Source organism: Mastomys coucha, unplaced genomic scaffold, assembly GCF_008632895.1.
Source record: "Mastomys coucha isolate ucsf_1 unplaced genomic scaffold, UCSF_Mcou_1 pScaffold9, whole genome shotgun sequence".
NCBI classification, from domain to species: domain Eukaryota; kingdom Metazoa; phylum Chordata; class Mammalia; order Rodentia; family Muridae; genus Mastomys; species Mastomys coucha.
Genome location: NW_022196915.1, coordinates 61,684,718 through 61,706,651, shown reverse-complemented (window position 1 = coordinate 61,706,651; position 21,934 = coordinate 61,684,718). Strand labels below are relative to the sequence as shown.

The following is a 21,934-nucleotide window of genomic DNA, read 5'->3' as shown; positions in this document are numbered from 1 at the left end:
AGAGGGTTATATAAATGCTATATAAATGAGAGGTAGGATTGATGGTTGTTGGTCTTTGGTGGATGGAGGGGGTGGTTGCATTTTGTTAGTAGTCGTGCTCAAAGAAAAAAATCAAAGGAAAGAAATTAGATTCAGGGATCTCTCTCCCTCTCCCCCTCTCTCCTCTACTTCTCCTTCTCAATCTCCCTCTCCCACTCCTTCTTCCCTTCTCCCTCTCTTCTTCCCCCTCTCCCTCTCTGTCTCCTCTATCCTTTATTTCCTATTTAGTGATAGAGAATGAAATGGGGGTGGTGGATAAAGGGTGGAAAAAAAGGGGAACCCACAAGGTAACAAGGACCAGCTACAATATCTCATGGGCTTAGCCTATAAGTATAAGTATAAGTATAACAATTCATTTAGTTCCACTACAATGCACACTGGCCTTTTTATTAAGCCATGTCTCCTTTAAACTAATTTCACGGGCAAGCTGATTTTGAACTCCTTCAAAGAAAAGTAAAACAGCTTGTAACTCAGCTCAGAACTGTGAGCCAAGCACTTCAGTGATCTCTCTGTACTGTGCTGATTTGAGCTGCTAATAAGTTGGCTGGGTGATTGGTTGAGACTGGGTCTTACACTGTAGCCCAGGTTGGCCTGCAGAACACTATTTAGCTGAAGCTGACCTCAAACTCTCAGTGATCCTCCTGCCTCAGCTTCCCAGCTACTGGGATTATAGATATGGGCCACCACTACACTAGTGAGCTTTAATATTTTTTAAGAGTTGATTTTTGAGATGCATGATGAAGTGTTTATTAATAAAAGGAGGATACAGTGTCTTGGATTTTCTTTAAAACATTATGGGTAAAGTACAAGGAGGGAGAGGACATGAACGAAACTCGGTGGGCCTTGAGTTGTAGGGTGATTTGGATCTGTAACATTCCCTAGAACCTCATGTGCTACAAGCTTGGCTGTCAACCTATGGCATTATTGGGAGGGAGTGGAAGTGGGTTCCAGCCGGAGAAACTGAGCTCACTGCAGGGTGTGTCCTTGCATGTGGTAATGTCTCTGCTTTCCATCATCATGAAGGATGAATTTTGTTTGACCCTGTGCCTCCTACTATAACCTCCTGTCTCAGCCCCATTAACTGAACTCTGATGCTCTGCGCCAAAATCAGCCTTCCTTCCTTCTAAAGCTTTTACATTTGTGTATTTTGTCACAACAACAAAAAGGTGATCGTCACTACTGAGGCCGTGAGACGGGTGTCTGGCAGGTTGGTGTACTCTTGGTATGCAACTACCTCTGTTTTTATGGATATTTGAAATTTCCCATTATTGAATACTTTTTCTTTTCCATAGTAAAACCTCCTCACCAAAGCCCAGGATTCCATGAATGCATCCACGATTCATGAATTCCATGATGAATACCTGCATCTCTGCATTTCTCAAGGGGCATATTTTGCTCTCCTTGCCAAACCCACCTTTTTCCACGTGTAGTCGTAGCCATCCACATTCATCACAGGCATGATGTAGAAATCCACATGCCTCAGAAGTTTGGTATACAGATTTTCTTTCCCGTGGAATTGCGTTACCTGCAGTTAAACCGAGGGTGTTTAATGTCCCAGCTTAGGTCCTTCTAAGCTTGACCTTAGTCTTACATGAAGTTTCCTCTTTTCCTAAGTGGTTTAGCAGCTTTCAATGTGAAGATTTAATGTGCAGGAAGAGAGACAGTCTCTTAAAGTGACAGAATTTACTGTAGTCAGATACCACATGGAACAATGGCTTGCCCACAGCACAGACGCCTTCTTATTTGAAATAAGAACAGAAAAATAGAACCATCCATTTCTAAACCCTACTTCAAACATCAAGAAGGGATACCCTTTAAAGCCATAAAGCTTACAACAAAGATTTTAAAAACAAAATCCCAGATATAACTTAGCTCCTTTTCAATAAGCCATAGTAGCCAGAATTCTTCCTGATCCTGTTTTAAACCAGTGGCTCTCAACATGTGGGCTCCACCCCTCTGGAAGTCAAGTGATCCTTTCCCAGGGGTCACCTAAGACCATCTACATCAGCAGCAAAATTATAGTTATATAACAGCAATGAAAATAATCTTATGCTTGGGGGTCACCACAATGTGAAAAACTGTATTAAAGGGTTGCAGCATTAGAAGGGTTGAGAACCACTGTTTTAGACAGAGACTTAATTAGATGATTTTTACTTAGTCCTTAGAACTTGTCGTGAAGTTTGCTTCCAGTTGTTAATGCACATGACAGTCTTAGTAGCCCTCACTCTCCCCATGGTGACTCCCACCTAGCTTAGAGGGCACATCTGTCCGCAGCCCAAGGACATCCACAGAGTTCACTCCAAAATGATCAAAAACTCAGACAGGAGAACCTCAAGAATATTCTCTAGTAGGTGAAATCATGTCACCTAGAAAGTATTGTTTTAAAATTTTCATACTACAGCAGCTTGGAGACATTTTAGTTTGTATACTAGTTTAGAATTGTTGGTTGTCTTAAACACAAATCAAAAGATATCAGTAAGAAACAGGTTTTTTCTCATTATGAACTTTTAAAGGTTTTTTTTAAATCTTACTTCAGGGCTGGAGGGATGGCTTAGAACTTCAGATCGTAGATCAGTGTCTGATACCCAGCACCTATATCAGATGGCTCATAGCCACTGTAACTCCAGCCCCAGGAGGACCTGGCACTTCTGGCCTCCATGGGTACCTACACACTTCTGCATGCACTCATACACATATACTCATAATAAAAATATGTCAACATGAAGAGCTACCAGGATTTAATGGCTTCAGAGAGGAAAAGGCGGTCTTCTTCAGGCCTTGATTGGTTATACAATCCTAAGTGGACATTCCTAAACATGTATACATAGGGGAAACACTAAAGAAAGTCAGAGCTTGCATTTATAAATGTGTGTGTGTACGTGTGTGTGTGTGTGTGTGTGTGTGTGCTTGTGTGTGTGTGTGCTTATGTGTGTGTGTGTGTGAATAGCTAAAGAATAAAAGGCTGACATTGAGAAGGAGTGGAGGAGGAAACATAGAAGGAGTTGGGATGTGATGCCAGTACAATAATCATTTGTGGAAGTTTCGAAATAAAATATATCTAATATAGTTGTGCTGTGCAATAGCATCACTATCCGAATACACACTTTATTTATGTAGGTAAGGGTTGCTTGTCAGATGTAAATCATTTAGATATCTCTTGTAGCCAGGTTGAATTTTTAAAAACTGTCAATGAGTAAATAATGCAAGTTCACTAGCAGCGGCCACGCCCATTTTCAGCAATGGTGTTTTCTTTTTTAAGTTGATCAAAATGGATGACACATGTACTCAATTGTAGGATTTGAAGCATAATTTACTGTTTTTATTCATTATGGAGGCTTATAGACCTCCTATGTGTCATTTTATGGAATATTCTTTATCTTATATATGATTTTTTCTTAATGTCAACCCCTTCTTCAGGGATAGTTGTTTTTTTTTATTATTATTATGATACCTGGAGAAGCATTATCTGCTCTGCAAGTGTTTGATTCATGTTCAGATCCCAAGGATTGGATGTGGCAAAGGATGTCCAGACAGCTCAAACCATAATGATGATTGATGGTGATGGTGATGGTGAGGAGGAGGAGGAGGAGGACCAAACAGATATTTGCTTCAAATTTTGTTCTACTTAGGAGGTTATCACTTAATAGTATGTTGTTCCCTAATTATCATTCAGTGTGGACACTACAGTTTTCTAAGCTTCACTTGTAAAGCATGAACCAAGAATGCCAGTGCACGATATAGGGAAATTCAGCTTAACTATAAATCCAGTTGATTCCTACTTGAGTGGGCTTGGATCCCTTGTGGAAAAACACTAGCCTACAGGAAGTACTTACATAACCTATGAACCACAAGCAGAAAGCAGGTGAGATCCATTCTCTGGCATGCATTCCACAGTCAATCCATATGGCATTTTTGCGTCTTTGTTCCTTTCCTGAGACCTGCACACACACACACACCAATAAAAATACAACACAAATGATATATCCTCTTTTTTTCTTTTCTTTTACTTCACCCTTCAATAGTCTCACCACATATACATTGTTCTCTTGAAAAATTTCAGAAGTAAATATGAAAGCCAGTGAGATGGAAGGGGCAACTGCTTAGACCTGACGTGTGTGAACTGGGGATGATACTGAAGCCAGACTGTTAAAATGCTCCCACCCCTGCACTCTAGAGGGACCATGAACAGAAAGAGAAGCAGAGAACAGTTGCTTTAAGTATGTCTTTACTCCTCAGAGGTAAACAGTGTTTGCTGGTGGGCAGTCATCTGCAGGAAAGATAGAGACTTCAGAAATACAAACTCCCTGAAATTTCCCCATGGAGTACACTTTGTTGTTGTTGTTTTGTATTTTTGTTTTTTGAGACAGGGTTTCTCTGTTTAGCCCTGGCTGTCCTGGAACTCACTCTGTAGACCAGGCTATCCTCAAACTTAAAAAGCCACCTGCCTCTGCCTCCCAACTGCTGGGATTAAAGGTGTGTGCCACCACCACCTGATGGAGTACACTTTTAATGCACATACTATTTCTTCACTTCTGCCCCCAAAGGATGAAAATATCACCAGCTGATTCATGCATCTGATACCATCAAGTTAGGGGCAGAGGCTCTGACTTGATGCACAAAGTGGAAGGCTAGTAAATGTGTCAACTCTGCAGAGCAAGAATAATCAGTTTTGACATAGTGACAACCTTTGATGACTTGAGATGGATTCTCAAGGTCAAGCCAGCTAAAATACCAGTGTAAACAAAGGAGAGGCTCTTGTGAAGTGCATGAGATTATTAATAAACAAATTCTCAAGAACATTTCCAAAATCAATCATAATTTATTTAATCTAAAACCTTTTTCTTTATTTTTATTTTATTTTTAGGAATGTTTTTTCCTGCATGCATGCCCACACTATGTGTGTGCCTGGTACCCTCAGAGGCCAATAGAAGATGTTGAATTCCTTGAGACTGGAGTTACAGATGGTTGTGAGCTACCATGTGGAGTCTAGGAGTGGAATCTGGGTCCCCTGAGAGGGCAGACAGTAGTCTTTACCACTGAGCCAACTCTACAGGTTCCAATTTATATGGAGAAAAGGAAAAATTATAAATTCAAAACACGTATGTAGAGTAACTGAAACAAGAAGTGAGAAAATACTGTCATTTACACCATTCTGGGAAGGTTTCCTCTCTTAACTGGCAGTTAGCAACATCTAAATAAGAGGGAAAGAAAAATGGCCGCTAATGGCCATTATTCAACTTAATAATTTGATTATCTAATCAAATAAATGTGGATGATTCCATCTAGTCAGTTTCACTTCCAAGAAAGTCTTTACTTGTCCAAGTTAGTTGTCTTACTTGATCATTCATTCATTCATTCATTCATTCATTTATATCTACATACTTCAGCTTGAGGGGTAAATCGTCTGCTGGCTCCAACACAGACAACATTATGGGTCTGCATAGCCTTACACTGTGTGTATATCCTCGGTTAAGTGAGAGTGAAACTTGATGCAACCAACCAGGATGCATGATTTTTCTCATGCATTCATTCAACTTCCAGACATCCAGTTGCAAGATGTACACAAAACAAAAGAGTGTCATTAGTTCCTGTGGAACTAGTCTGATTAACTAACTCAGTCACTAGAGGAACCCGGTGCTCCTCACCTCTGCCTTGAGTCTGCACTGAAAGTTCTTGTCCAGGGCAGATTGAACCTGAGATCCCAAGTCAACGACTGATCTTTGAGTGCCTGAAAAGTGCTTACCTATCTGCAGTTATTATATACCAGTTCTACACCATTACAGCAAATATATTTTCTATAAATTACATTTCTTCAGAGCTTCTCTTTCATTTTTAAGGGAGAGATCATGGGAGAAAACAGAACTACGGAATTGGAAAGTGTAAAAGGAAATATTATTGTGGTCATGGTGCCTACAGCTTTCCCAGTATTCACAGTCACTCATCTTCCCTAAGCGTGGTTTATTCAAAGGAGACACGCATCCAAGGCAACATTCCTCTCTCCTTTACTTGGATACTGTTAACTACAGGGTTGGACAAGAAGCCCTCCTCTAATGGCATAGATGGCAATATTTAATTCTCTCTTCTTCTTGTCTTTGTTACTCTACATATTCATTCATTTTATTATTCCCTGTATTTCCATATCCTGAAATTATTTTTGTAACTAAGTTTTACAACTCAAATTCTCTCCCACAAGATTCTGCAACTGAAAGTAAATAAACCCAAGGGAAAAAAAAAGTTAAAGGTAATTTATCACTAAGCAGCTGGATATTAAACTTAAGATGCACTTGAAATAAAAAAAATACTTCCTGAACAACAACAAAAGCAGAAGTCATAACAAATGCCATTGGAGAGTTAATCTCCCCCCACTGAATGATTCTCCTTGTGTACCTTTAAAACATAAAGTGGGTACTTCTCGTATGAAGATCCAATGTAGATTTTCTGGAGCATGTCAGGGTGCTGTTCAGTTACAACTTCTATCCAGGAGTAGATCTAAGTGAACAGAAGGCACGAGTGAGTCACAGGACGAGTTCAAAGGATGTCCCTGATCATGGAGAGTAGGCAGCTTCCTCATGGACAGGGGATCTCTCCATTATCAGTATCGAAAGGAACTGAAGAAATAGAAATACTCGGGGCTCTGTATTGCCTTCTGCTGAAAATGAATAAAAGCAGAGTTTTGGTGAATTCTAAGGATTAGGAACAATATCGAAACAGCTCTGAGAAGCAGAGAGCAAAGAGTTAATCTTTAAAATGTGGCCTTGGAAATTATTGGCTTCTATCTAATTTTATTTTAAGTCTGTGGGTGTATGTCTGTGTACCACATAGGGTGCCTTGGAGGCCAGAAAAGGGTATTGGATCCTTTGAAACTGTATTTACAGTCAGTTGTGAACCACCATGTGGATGCTAGGAATTGAAGCCAGGTCCCATGGAAGAGCAGCCAGTGCTCTTTTTTTTTTTTTTTTTCCTGTATTGTATACTGACTTTATTCCCATGATGCGTTTTGGTTTCTTCGGTTTCTTCTGGGATATCCTTTACTTTTGTGCAGCCTCCTCTTCTGGCTTTGGAGCAGTCTGTTCCTTCTCAGTGAGGATCATCTCCATGTGGCAGGGGGAGCTCATGGATATGTTAACCCAGCCATGAGCTCTGCAGGTTCGTCGGCGCATCTTAGGTGCCTGGTTCACCTGGATGTGTTCAATGACTAGAGAATCCACGTCTAAACCCTTAAGTTCAGCATCACTCTCTGCATTTTTAAGCTGTACAGCAAAAATTCAGCACTCTTTTTTGGCCACCATCCCTGTGTCCAACCCTGTTGGCCTGTTTGGCCTGGGCACACCTACTGACTCCACCATTATACCGCTGGAATGGTGCACGTTGCTTCTTGAAAGTGACATCCTGGGCTGGAGAAATGGCTCAGAGGTTAAGAGCACCGACTGCTCTTCCAGGGGTACTGTGTTCAATTCCTAGCAACCACATGATAGCTCACAACTATCTGTAATGGGATCTGTTGACCTCTTTTGGTATACCTGAAGACATCTACAGTGTACTCATATAGAATAAAAGCAAATTTATAAATTAAAAAAAAAAACAAAAAAACAAAAATAATCCTTCAGATACTTGGTAGCTTTATGGATATGTATAACCCTTTACGACCTGGGCAGTTTTCTGGGTGTTCTTAAAATGAACATGAAGGTTTGAACCTCTTGATTTGCATGATTTTGTGGGGTTTCCTGGGTCAAGAGAGTAGTGAACCATCCTCACAGATCACCTCTGGGCACTCACAGGAAGAGTGCAGCCAGTGCTCTTAACTGCTGAGCCATCTCTCCAGCCCAGACATTGTTTGTTATTCATTTTCTGGCACTTAGGATGGAATTCAGGGCCTTGTACATAAGAGACAAGAACCTGCCACTGACCTGTAACTGAGCTATGCCTTGGGCATTTGTCATTGTGTTTTGAGATAGGATCTCACTATAGTAACCCAGGCTGGCCTTGGACTTCCTATCTCCCTGTCTCAGCCTTCTGAATGCTGAGGTTATGGGCTTGAGCCATCATGGCCACTCCACTTGTTTTAGAGCAGTAGTTCTCAAACTGTGGGTTGCAGCCCCTTGGGCAAACCTCTATCTCCAAAAATATTTGCATTACAATTCATAACAGTAGCAAAATTACACTTATGAAGTAGCACAAGAATAATCTTACCGTCGGGGGTCAGCACAGCATAAGGAGCTGTATGGAAGGGTCACAGCATTAGGAAGGATGAGAACCACTGTTTTAGAGGCTTTTGACATTGAGACTCTTGTCTCTCTTTATGAGGTCCTAGGTCCTCCTACCAGGCATTCTGAAGCCCACATTATGAGGCTTAAAAAAAGAAATTCAGAGCTGGGGAGATTACTGTTGCTATAGCAGTTGCTGAGGAAGCGTGAGAACCTGGGTTCAGATCTCCAGCACCCACGTACAGCTTGGGCACTATAGCATGCTTGTATAATCTTAACACTAGGGAAGGGGGAGTATGTCAGGAAGGACAGAGACAGGAAGACCCTTGGAGCTTACTGGCCAACCAGTCTAGCTGAATCAGTGAGCCACAGGTTCAGAGATTATATCATACACACACACACACACACACACAAATTCAATTCACTTTTTAGAACTAAGACAACCTGGGCACCCTTTTTTACACAGGAAATATGTCAACATGATTGCTTCCCACCATAAACCTAATGAGGCTATGGTGACCACAAAAGGTAAATATGGGTAAGCTGAAGAATGAAACTCCACCACAAGCGGTGGTCTCACTCTCTTCAGCACAGGAGTCCAGAGGAATCTGAGGCTCTATCAAAACTACAATGGGAGGAAAAATAATTTCTAGGGCTGACTTTAGCATCCCCATTCAATTTCAGGTATTGAATTGTCATCTGATATGCGATAGCTGGGACCAAACTTGGTCATGTCTTATTACAGACCAACTTCTGTGGCTGTCTTGGACCCTGTGAACTCATGATTCTCTGCTTTTATCTCTACGGGCTTTCCTAGTGATGATTTCACACAGCAATCCTGGCTGATGGTAATGGGACCATCATTTACCCTAGGTCTTCTTCCGGTGGCACAATCAGCAAGACATTGTGAGCTCTTGTATGGATGCCAGGGACAAAGATGTTCCTGAAAGGCCTGTCACCAAGCTCCAACTTGGTTTCTAAGGTGTCAGAGATTTAACCACCAAGGGGGTCATGCACTAGAATTCTATTTCCTCCATTAGTTATACGGGGGTCAATATGTCTGGGGAAACTACTACATGGACTAATTAATCAATGCCATAGTACTGGTGATTCAGCATATTTTTCCCACACAGCTTCGGAGCCAGCTTCATTGATGAACTTACTAGACCATCTTGGGTGGTCATGATGAGGTAGTCATAAGTAGATGAAGGATAAAAGAATTTCCTGAGAGTAAAAGTATCATATTTCCCTGAGTCTTTTAGAAAGGATTTGGAGTAGGGGGAGGGGAAGTCTAAAATACTTTTTGAAATACCATGGTGATGGTATAGCATATTTCCCCAACTGGTATGTTGAAGCCCTGCGTCTGTGATGAGGTTCAGAGGAGGCACTGATCCAGTTCACTACTGTCCTTAAAAGAAGGGGAGGTTCCGACAGAGGAGTCATATGGGAACGTACAATGGAAAGCCACATGTCCAGGTTGGTTGTACGTCAACCTGACATATGCAAGAGTTATCTGTGAAGAGGAAGCTCAACATAGAAAATGTCTCAATCAAATTGGCTGTAGACAAGCTCATGGGGGTGTTTTTTTCATTATGAACTGATAGAAGAGGGCCCAGAGCACTGCAGTGTATGTGTATGTGTGTGTGTGTGTGTACGTTTGTGTGTGTGTGTGTGCACATGTACACACACACTATCCCTAAGCAGGTGGTTCTATGTAGCTTGAGGAAAACTCCTTTTCTCCCCTGGTTGTTTTTGGTCATGATGTTTATCACAACAGGAGAAAGCAAATTAGAAGAACATTGGAAGAAAGGGAACATCTGTCTCCAAGCCAAAGAAAGAAGTCTCAGAAGAAAACAAAACCCTGCCAACACTTTGATCTTGGACTTCTTGCCTCCAGAAATATGAGCAAATAAATGTCTAGACAGCCTGTGTCGCTTTGCTATAGAATCCTTAGCACATGAGCACAGCCATGGTGTGTGTTTGTCATCCAAGTCTTTCCTGGGAATATGGTAAGACAACATAACTGTCTGGAAAAAAATAATTTAATAATGTATTTTTAAATGCTCCTGTTTAAGCATTTCCCTCTGCCTATCAAACTCAACATGATGGCATCACAGGCATCTTTCACTTTTCAAGCCTCTCCTGCCTAACCTGTCTGCATCAAGTTTGTCTCGCATTGCTGGTGATGGATGCTAGTGAGAAGTGCTCTACGTACAATAGAGAGATGTAGGATGCTAAAGAGAAATAATGTGGGGTGTGAAAATGGAGCAGCGTCATCAATCAGCCAGGCACATAGGTTCTGGAAGCAGACTGAGTTTCGGGTTGACCAACTGGAAAGAAATGGATGATTTCAAATATGAAAGATAAAATTGATTTTTATTACCCAAGTCTCAGCTGTGGTTCCTGCCGATTTTTAGGCACCCAGTCAAAGACATCCTGATTTAAAGGCTCCTACCCAGAAGAATAAAATGCATTCATTTATAACATTTAAATATAAGGTAATATACATCACTTTAATTCTATGAGGTAATCTGGTGATTATTAAGAATAAAATTCAGAGGGCTGGAGAGATGGCTCAGTGGTTAAGAACATTGACTGCTCTTCCAAAGGTCCTGAGTTCAATTCCCAGCACCCACATGATGGCTTATAACCATCTATAATGGGATCTGATGCCCTCTTCTGTCTGATGCCCAATCCTGTCATGCAGCCATATGTGCAAATAGACTACTCACATTCATATACATAAAAAATAAAAAATAAATCTTTAATACAAGGACTAAAATTCAGATAATGGTCCAAATAGATATGAGCAATTGCAATGTTTTGGACAGTTTTAATGAAACAGTCCTATGCTTTATCTTCTGTTGTTATTAGCATTTGATATTTTCTTCAGTATTACCCTCCAGAAATGACAGATACTCTTAGCCTTAGACTCACATGCTGATGTAGAGCTAGTTTATCAAATATGGGGGCAACCTTCCCAGGAGAGACATCAGTAAAAAGATGAATTACAGCCATCTGATCAACCTAAGTGTGATTAAAAATCAAAACAAAACTCCTTTGTTGGTTATGATTCTTCGGTAATTCCTTGTGGTTAAGGTGGCAATGCTGGTCAACAGAACACAGTACCTTTGAGGATCGGCAAGGTGACTTACCTCATTTAGTGAGTGATACTGTTCATAGTACGATGAGGAGGCACGGGGGCTGACCGTATCATTGGAAGTCTGCTGTTGAATCAGATCCTCCACATTGTTCATCAGGACGCTGATGAGGAAGCAGAAGGTGAGCGATTTCCAAGCACAGTGCTGGCCTTCCCACATGGCCCATTGCAGGCACCGTATGTGAGCTTGAGGGAACATCGATAGCAGGTCTAACGAGCAGTTTAGAGTAAGACAACACAGCAGTGTATGGAGACAAGATGAATCCACAAACACTATTAGCAGGGCCCTGTGGACACTGTGGACACTGGCGAGAGGGTGTGAGGGATGGTTTCAGGACTGCCCAAAACTTGTCCTTCTCTACGTCTTCTATGAAAATCGTGATGGCTGATCTTGCCTGTCATCCTGACACACCCGGGAAGAAAGATCCTCAACTGAAGAACTGTCTCTATCAGATTGGCTTGTGGCAAGTCTGTAGGGCAGTTTTTGGACTGCTAGCTGATGTAAGAAGGCCCTGCCCACTGTGCGTGTTACCATTCCTAGGCAGATGGGTTGGTTGTATTAACCAAGTTTGCTGAATATGAGCCTGAGAGTGAGCCAGTAAGCAACTCTTCTGTGAATTCTGCTTCAAGCTACTGCCTTGATATCCCTCAATAATGGACTATAATATGCAAGATTAAATAAACTCATTCCTTCCTAAGTTGTTTTTAGTCTTGGTGTTTATCAGAGCAACAGTAATCTGGCTAGGAGACAGAGACTGATCAACACTCGCTTCAATCCCGAGCAATATCTGTTTGCAGTGAAGGACACAGGAGAAGCACATGGAACAGCCCTTCTTTTTTGTCTTTCATAGATGTACCCCAGGTGTTCTGCAGGATGAAACATGAGCAAACCTTTTGCAAATCAAAATGCAGGGAAAGATAAAATTGAGACTGTTAGTTTGCTTACCCACTAACCAGGCAAGTATTTTACCAGAATTACCCATGAGCTATATAAGGCTGAACAATTTGGAATTAGCTCTCCTACTGATGAAAAGCAGTGGGTTGACTGCTGCCTCTACCATGTTTCAACTGGCTGACATTGGGAAATTTCCTTGTAAGTTAAAAAAACAAAAACAAAAACAAAACAAAACAAAAAAAATCCTTCAGGGCTGGAGAGACAGTGCAGAACACTGGCTGCACCAGCAGAGGACAGAGTCTACGTTCCTAGCACCCACACAGTGGCTCCCAACCATCTCTGCCTCTAGTCTGTGGGATTCGATGCCCTCTTCTGGCCTCAGTGGTCAATGTTCACAAGTGGTGCATAGACATACGTGCAAGCAAAATATATGCACATAAAATAAATGAATCTCTAAACGTTTTTCATCTGTCTCTGGGAACAGCATTAACTTTGCACAGTTCTATAAGGACAAGTGAAACGATGTGCAGGTTGGCTCAATGTAGTTCCTGGAAGGGGCAGTAAATACCCCTAAGAAATCATCAATAATTCTTCCAGCATATTTTACAGAGGTTGCCCATTGGCACACCTCAGACCATGATCTCAAGAAGTATAAAGGGACAGCAGGGGGACCCGGGCTCGTGACTCAGGAAATGAGAAAGTGATCCAGAGAAACCAGAGGAGGGAATGGCCTCTGCTCAGAGACACCCAATACACTGGATTTGCTTTTTTTTAATTTTTTTAAATGCATTTGAATCACTTAAGATGTACAGCCAGTGTTATTTCCCTCCAATGCACATTTATAATTCCTACAAAATCATACAGGTGACTAAGTGGCAGTGCTGAACTCCAGCATCAGACCCTCTTTCTAGTTGAGGGCTTACCCTTCAGAAACATTCACTAACTTTGAGAAGAAAGAATTGTGACAGCTTCATCTCCTTTTCCAAGAGACATCCCAAAGCCCAGCAGAGTGTGATGGTCGTTGTCAAGTTGACAGTCTCTAGAATCACTGAAGAGACAGGTTTCTGGGCTCATGAGGGATTTTTCTAGATTAAGATAACCGAGTCAGGAAGACCCATCTTAAATATAGATGGCGGTATTGGTATTCCATGGGCTATGGTCCAGGGCTGAATGTGAAGGAAAGAGGGAGCCAGCAGCAGCATTCATTGCTCTCTGCTTCCTGACTATGAATGCAGTGCGTCTGGCTCCCACCATCATGCTTTGCTGCTGTGGTGGACTGTGTACAATGACAACCCCTTCTATGGTGGCTATTCTTAACAGTCAACTTGACTACACGTGGAATTAACTAAAAACCTAAGCAGATGGACACATTTGTGAGAAATATTTAATTAATTGGATGGTGTGAAGACTCATCTTAAGTCTGAATCATTTGAGGTCCGAAGACCCACCCTAAGTCTGGGCCCCGCCTTCTCATGGCAACCTATATAAAGGGCACAGAAGAAAGGAGCATTGCCTCTTGCCTGCTCTCTCTCTCTCTCTCTCTCTCTCTCTCTCTCTCTCTCTCTCTCTCTCTCTTTCTCTCTCTCTCTCTTTCTGTGTCTCTCTCTCTGTCTCTCTCTCTCCTCTCTCTCTTTCTCTCTCTCTAACTGACAAGTGCATCCTGATGCTAAGGTATCCTTTCACTGGTATTAGAGCCTACTTTTCAGGATTTCAAAAGACTCTGAAGAGCAGCTGAGACATATTAGTTCTAGGGGCCCTGATAGCCTCTCCCAGTTCTGTTGGCACCAGGCACATACATGATGTGTGCAGAAAAAGCATCCATGCACATAAAAGTAAATGAAACTCTTCACAAATATGCCCACTATTAAGTATATATGTATTTATATGTAATTAAATACATATCTAATTATATGTGTATATAACTATATATACACACTGTATCAACTCTGTTTCTCTAGAGAACCCTGCCTAATACATCTTCCTTCTTTCCTTAGGTTTCTTTTGTCAGTCTTTCTGTTTGTTTGTTTGTTTTGTTTTGTTGTTGTTTGGTTTTTGTTTGTAACAAAGAGACAAATACCTAACGCCACAGTGAGAACAGTTCTGCCTACTAGGTCTAGGTATAGATTAGTCACAGAAAGAGGATAAATGAGAGGTTTGGAAGGCCACCGGGTCTTAATTCCGATGAAAGACCAAAGCGGTAAGAGTCACTGAATTTTGGGTCTTGGGTCTCATCACCAGCCTGTTCCAGAGGCTGCCACGTCACCATTTTTAATGCACACCATTTTCCCACAAACCAATTATACTGTTTCTTGATCAAAGGCACAGTAGGTGTTTGTCATAGATTTTGAATATACATAGCAAAGGATACCTACTTAAATGGAATTCTGCTCACATTTAAATGGGCTTTGACACTGTCGACGTCAGACGAATTCACAAAGAAGTGGACTTCCTTTTTCTTCACAATGAATTCAGCTGTCACTGGCTGCCAGAGAACAACCTATAGTTTTCAGGGGGAAAGTGGTAAATTGAAAGCTGAACAGGTCGCATCATTTGTAAATGTAGCTAGGCCCATCTAGCTACTTGTCTTTAAAGGGGCTGTGTCAAAGACACCACTCAGCCAGTCTCTACCCAGCACACAGGCCTGCGCATGAATGAATGAATATAGATGAATGAGTATAAACATTCATTCCACAGGGAGCTCTTTTTATCCACTGTTGTTCTAGTTCCTATCCAGGCCCCGGAACACTCCAGATGCTTCATATTTGATGAGAGGATGAATACATTTATGACTACTATGGAGCTCCATGTGTATTTCAGGAGCTTAAAAGAAAAAAAAAATTCTCTCTAAGGAAGCGAGTTTATCACACATTGATTTTGCTTAGTAAAGATTCAGTGCATTTGATATTATTATCATCTTAGTGTCCTGTTTTGTTCATCCAATGCCTCTGAATATTTACATTTTTCTTATTCTACTGCACTTCTCCAAAGTTTGTTCTTTCTTTCTTCTTCTTCTCTCTCTCTCTTTCTCTCTTTCTCTCTCTCTCTCTTTCTTTCTTTCTTTCTTTCTTTCTTTCTTTCTGTTTTCTTATTAGAATACTAACCAGGCAGATGTAAAGATTAGACACTTAAGGATAATATCTAATTTGTCTAAAAGTACATATCAAGTATCAGAATAAGCAATGAGATTCTGAGGTAAACGAGAACGTAGTGTTGTCATATGTATATATATACATATGTATGTATGTAATATGTATGTATGTATATGAAAATGTCAAAATGAACTCAGGTTTGTTTTTTTGTAAGCTAATTAAACAATGAAAATAAAAATAGACAAGGAACAGAGCAAAGTAGTTAAAATCAAGATTTTTTTGATCCTTTCTCTAGAGTTATTTCATTTTTATCTTATGAGAGGGCCACCAACATGTTCCACTCAGCTCTGTGCCTGTCAGAGGCACAGGTGACTCCGAGTGGCCCCCCCATGTGATATACACCTCGGGCTGAGGCCTTCCTGCGCAGGGCTGTGCTCATGCCACCACCTCACGCTGTGCTTTCCTACAGAGTCATTCCTCCCAGAGGTGGGGTTCTGGTAGTGATTTTGCTAAAGCAAAGCTTCCACTGCCTGACCTGGGAAATTCTCTGCAGACTGAGAACTATCCCCTCCATTCTGCCAGGTCAACTCTCTCTGCCCCATGCAGTGGAGGCACCTCTGCCTCCCCCAGCTCCATCCCTTCTCTTTATCATTAGCAAGCACCCCTTACTGCTTGCACCTGTATTGGATCTCTAGTTCCCAAAGAACACTAGCAAACACAGGCTCATTCCCTCTCTGCTGCCAGTCTTCCACACCTTGGACTTCTGCAGAGGTGGGACCCAGGCACAGACATTTTAATAAAAGTTTCTTTATAGCTTATGTGCCTACCCTTTGGCTAAGAACCACTATTCTCCAAGCAAAATATTATCGATCTTCTACTGTAACAGCTTTGTGCTGACATGCTCACAGCTTCAAGGTAATACCATGATACCTCAAACAAAGGTAAAGGTTTGATTCTGGAAACCAAAGGCCATGTGATTATAGCTAGATACCTCTAGACAGACTGGCAGGGGAACACAGTTCACAATGCTCACGGGGGAAAATGCTAATGTAAAGGTAAGTTAGGGGAATTACCTCATAAGTTGTAGTAAGATTCTGAAGAAGTTGAACTTGCCTGGAGGTTCTCGGAAGGGCAGATAAAACCTGGCCACTGGGAAGGGAAATGGTTTGGTTAAATAACAACATGACTCTGATGCACGCTTACTGGAGGAAACAAAGCTTAAAGTGTACTAGGGCACGGGCAGACTCAGTGTAAAGGGTTAACAGCCTCTTTCTCATAGTCGTACACCTAACCACTCACAGAACCAGAGCTCTCAGGCAGAGCACCGAGATCTCTGATCTCTCTCCTCTCCCTTCTGTGCTCAAGGACTTGGGTCCGACAAAAAAACGACAAGTAACAAGTTTGCTTTTATTCTTGCACACAGGGAATGCAGAACTCTAGTTTGCTGTCACTGGGAATATGAATTAGTAGAGCCTTTGTGGAAAGCAGTGCAGAGTTTGTTCAATGAATTAAAGATAGAGCTCAGTTAGAGACAGTTGTGAGCTGGGAATCAAATCCAGGTTCTCTGCAAGAGCAGCCAGTGCCCTTAAGCCACCTCTTCAGTCCCTCAATGTATTTGTCTTTCCTATCCCATCTTCTAAGCCATCAGAAATTATTGGTAGGAAGTATAGCAAAGGAATTCTCTGTCTCTCTGTCTCTGTCTGTCTCTGTGTCTCTGTCTGACTCTGTCTGTCTCTCTGTATCTCTCTTCCTTTCCCCTTTTAACATCATATCATCATTTAAGAATCTCCAGTGCCTTCCAAAGGTATCTATGTCACTATTGATGTTAGTATAAGTTTTCATACTAACTGACATCCTTTTTCCCAGGCTGCAGAAAAGTTGCATCCCCCAGCTTTGCACGTGGCTCTGGTGAGGCCCGACTTTCAGCCAGTGGGGATGTGCACGCCTGAAAGCATGCTAGAGCAAAGAACTTCAAGACATCGGAGTTGTGTAATGGAAAAAGTTTAGACTTCCAGGGTGGAGTAGCAGGAAGGGCCTGTGTATTTTATTGATAGCTGATAGGACAAATGTCATGAGGGAGGCTTGTGTCCCTCTCAGATCTGTATGTTGAAATCCCAATCACCAAAGTGATATTAGGATGTGAGGGATTTGGAGAGTGAAGAGGCCACAGAGGAAGAACCTCCTGGAATAAGACTAGGATGAATGCCCCTGTAAAAGAAGCCTTGGAGTGACTCCACCCTATCCACACAGTGCACAGTTCCAAAGGAAATCTGCTAGCCCTTGACCTTGGATTTCTAGCTTCTAGCACAGGGAGAAGTTTTTGCTGCTTATAAACCCACAGTTGAAAGTATTTTGTTGTTGTTATAACAGCACAAATGGACTGCTAGTTAAGACTTTACTACAGTAGGCCAGGCTCTTTCAGAATTGATTAGTTGTTGTAACATAACCTAGGATGGTCCTCACCAATGTAGCTTTCTAGCTGTTGCGTTTTAATGAGGTTGTTGTTCTTTGCCTGTATTTTCTCCCCAGCGGTGAAGTTAAAAGCACAGACCACCACAGCTAGGTTTTTTCCCATAGTTTCTGGGGATCAAGTTCAGGTTACTACCTGAACTATCTTCTCTGACCTCCAAACTAATTCTCAGTATCTTGCAAAATGAGCGCCTATCCCCCTCCACCTTGTGCCTCTCAAAAAGCTTCTTAGGGAGATCTGCTCTTCAGCATAACATTTAAAACTCAACGCCTGTCCTGATTCATAAAATCCTTAAGGTTTTCACGGCGAGTTTATTGAATGTATAGGTTCATAGTTTGGGGAGGATGGACGTACTCATGCTTCTGGGTCCTCTCATCAGCAAATCCAGAAGATTCGTCTGTTTGGCCTTCTTTAATGTCTTTTTTTAAAGGTTTTATCCTAAAATGTATTGCATATTTTAGAATTATACTTGTTCTAACAATGCTCTCTTTTCTTTTGCAAATGGTGATTGAACACTCCATATCCTAGCCACCTCTGTTGCCAGGACAGACAGATGAAGCTGATTTGGAGAGTTTTCTTAGCACTTGCTTTTGCTTTGTGTATCCCAGTGTAACCCTTGCTACAGGGTTAAGAGTTCCTAGTGATGCTGGTACAGTCTGGGCAATACACTGGAGTGATTCAGTCTCAATTTACATTCTGTTTGTAAACCATTTACTCAGAGAGGGAGGGCTTCTTAGCAGATTCATTTCTGCGGCTCGCCATCCAATTTTTCTGTAAGAGATAATTATATAAAGAAAAAAAAGAAAGCAGTGGTTTCTTAAAAGTCTAGTGATCAAGGCCAACCAGAGCTGGCTTCACAGTTTTGAGAAATATGGAGCAATAATATAAGATGATGGGATGAGGAAGCATGCATGAGAGCCAAGCAAGAATGCCATGTGTCTCCTCTGCAAATTTCCTGACACTCTAAAAATACTTATTTCCTAAGATTTATTTTTTTTGTACCCATCTCTCGCTGTCTCTGTATGTCTATCTGTCCATCTCTCTGTCTTTCTCCATCTCTGTGTGCATGTGTGGATGTGTATTGTGTAAGTGTGTACCCACAGAGGCTAGAAGAGGGCCCTGGACCCCCTGGAGTTGCCCGCTGTGGGTTCTGGGAGCCAAACTCCAGTCCTCTGCAAAACCAGCAAGTATTCTTAACCTCTTAACCATTCATTCTCTAACTGCCTAAAAATACACTGAATAGAAGACTTTATTAAAGAAGAACTATGCAGAGAACTATCTAAGTACAGAAGAGGCTAAGGTAGCTCTCAGGGGAGTGGTGCATAGGCGTTACTAGCACAGGCTCCGTAGGAGGCATTTGAGAGGAGGGAACCCTCAACTGAGAAAATACCTCCATAAGATAAGCTGTAGGCAAGCACGGAGGGCATTTTCTTAATTAGCGATTGATGTGGGAGGTCCCAAGCCATTGTGGGTGGTGCCATCCCTGGGCTGGCAATCATGAATTCTATAGGAAATCAGGGTGAGCAAGAGAGGAAGAGCAAGCCAGTGAGCAGCACCCCTCCGCAGCCTCTGTATCAGCTTCCTGTCCTGTCTGTCTCTGTCTCCAGGTTCCTGTCCTGCTGGAGCTCCTGCCTTTGCTTCCTTTAGTGGATGGTGATTCAGTATACTAAGCTAAACAAACAAACCCTTTCCTCCACAGGTTACTTTGGACCGTGGTGTTTCATCACAACGATGACAACCCTAACTGAGACACAGCGTTTATTGACTAAGTTAGACTGGCTGAGGCTGAGCCCAGGAGGTCATCAAGCTTTGCTGGGAAATAGCAACCTGCTCCTTAGTGTAGCACATGGGTGTTCAGGGAAGGAGAAGAATAGTAACTAGACAGGAAGAAGTTCAGGACGTTATGTTCATCTTCTACTGTATCTCCTCCCCCTCTCTAAACGACAATTGAGTCTGAGGCCACGTAACTGAGTGTGGAGCTCCTAAAACCTTGGCAACAGTAAAAGGTTTTGGAATGCATGAAGACCAAAGAGAAATTAACTTAAAACCAATGAATGTTGAATGTTGAGATAGAAGGCATGCACCATCATACACGGCTAATTACAATTTTGTTGTTGTTGTTGTTGTTGTTGTTTGTCTGTTTAAAAAAAAAAAGTTAGCAGGGTGTGGTAGCTCAGGCCTTTAGCCCTAGCACCAGGAGCAGGGGTTGGGACCTGGATAGAGGCAGGGACAGGAAATGCAGGAAATACAGGAAAAAAAATGGCCACTGGCAAGCTGAAGAGCTTTCCTCTGGGTGACACAGTTTCAGTGTTTTCTCTCTAATTTTTTTTCCTTCCAGATGAACCTAAGGTGTTTGTGATAGCATTCTCCTGTGTGGCACGACATGACATCACTGCAGCTGTGGCTCTGAACACACAGCACGTGTACTCTGTGCCACCAGACCATGCACTTCCAGTGGATCCTGAAACACCTCCACTCAGACTCCACACTATTCCAGTGTCCTGAAGGGCAGTGCATGACGGCTCTCTGCTCCTACAAACACACAGTGGTTTCATTACTGAGAGCAAGGAGTTAATACTCTTTATCGCTTCTCCTCCACATCCACAGGGCAGCATCACCTTGGGATTGGATCATGTTAGACTGTTTGATTTTAAAACTTGCTGTTTGAGTCACTGACTTGAGTTTCACAAAAAGCCATTAAATGAATTTTGGCCTGGATTTAGGACAGAATTTCCACCAATTTCTAAAATGGTTCTATCATACTTTCCCCACTGTGCGTGGAGTATTTATGCAAGGCAGAAGTCTCAGCTTTGATTGCATAAAGAAGTGAGAAGATTGATTAACACCGAGAAAGTTGAAAACACTCCTTATCTTGTAGTATCAGGTGATGTGGCTGTGTTTACTCCATTGTGTTAAAGGTAAGCAAATACCCTCTTTTCATTAGCTTGCATTTTTTTCATCTTTATTAAACAATAAGATTCTATAAATACTGAAGAATTGGTAAAAACAATTTCTTTAGGATTTATTTTAGTAGATGCTTGCTTTGTATATTGATTTTTATATACCTATAAACCAAGGGTCACATGTAAAAATCTTAGGCAGTCCTTCCACAGAGAAGACTTAGAAAGCATACTGATAAATTTGGGCTTCCTTTCCTGAGTAACTAGGGGTAGGGAGATAGCCATGGTTAGCGATCGGGCTGAGGATGCTTTTGTTTGGAGAACTTTGATAAAATGACTCTGGATTCTGGACACCATTGAGAAGAGCAAACAGTGGCTCATAGAACATCAGCCTGGGAAATTTGATGTAGATCCCTGGTTTAGCATAATCCATTCAACCATTGCCTAGGGGCATATGTTCAAGGCTATGTATTGAACCATTATTCAAAGTGTCAATAACTAGAAACACGAGTGCAGCTATCCTAGGGCGTTTTCCAGTTATAAAGAATGAGTTTGATTTATAACAGTTAACTTGGGGATGATTTCCATGATATATTATAAAGCAGTGAAACAAGATGACACAAACTGAAATATGGTCCTATTTTTGAAAAACTAATTTAGAAGAGAAAAAAAAAACTACTATGTATTAAAAGCAGAAGAAAGTTACGAATAAACAAAGAACATATTGTGAACCCCAGCTTGCATGGCTGTCTAGGAAGGAGGAGAACAAAATATTTGTTTTTCATCACAGGCATAAAACCCAGGGCCTTGTACATAGTTGCAATTGTTTGTTTGTTTATATTTTTGTTTTTTGTTTGGTTTTTTGTTTTTGTTTTTTGTTTTTTTTATTTTTTATTTTTGTTTTTTCTTTTGAGACAATGTCTCACTGTGTAGCCCTGGCTGTTCTGGAGCTTACTCTGTAGACCAGGCTGGCCTCGAACTCACAGAGATCAGCCTGCCTCTGCCTCTTGAATTCTGGGATTGAAAATTATGTACCACCATGCACAGCTAATTACAATTGGTTTTGTTTTTGTTTTGTTGTTGTTTTTTTTAAAGGTCAGCTGGGTATGGTAGCTTAGGCCTTTAAAAGTCCTAGCACCAGGAGCAGGGGTGGGAGTGGGAGTGGGGGTGGAGGGGA

General features: G+C 41.6%; 1 protein-coding gene across 1 annotated transcript in view; it reads right to left on the bottom strand.

Moving 5' to 3' along the window:
* Cpb2 (carboxypeptidase B2) overlaps positions 1-21,934 on the bottom strand; it is a 37,867-nt gene that overhangs the window by 10,374 nt on the left and 5,559 nt on the right. The window contains exons 2-7 of the mRNA XM_031360837.1: positions 16,461-16,536; positions 14,671-14,795; positions 11,399-11,507; positions 6,427-6,528; positions 3,873-3,977; positions 1,454-1,564 (exon numbers count right to left, since the gene is read on the bottom strand). Of these exons, the coding sequence (XP_031216697.1) occupies positions 1,454-1,564; positions 3,873-3,977; positions 6,427-6,528; positions 11,399-11,507; positions 14,671-14,795; positions 16,461-16,536 (628 nt within the window). The remainder of the gene's footprint in view (positions 1-1,453; positions 1,565-3,872; positions 3,978-6,426; positions 6,529-11,398; positions 11,508-14,670; positions 14,796-16,460; positions 16,537-21,934) is intronic.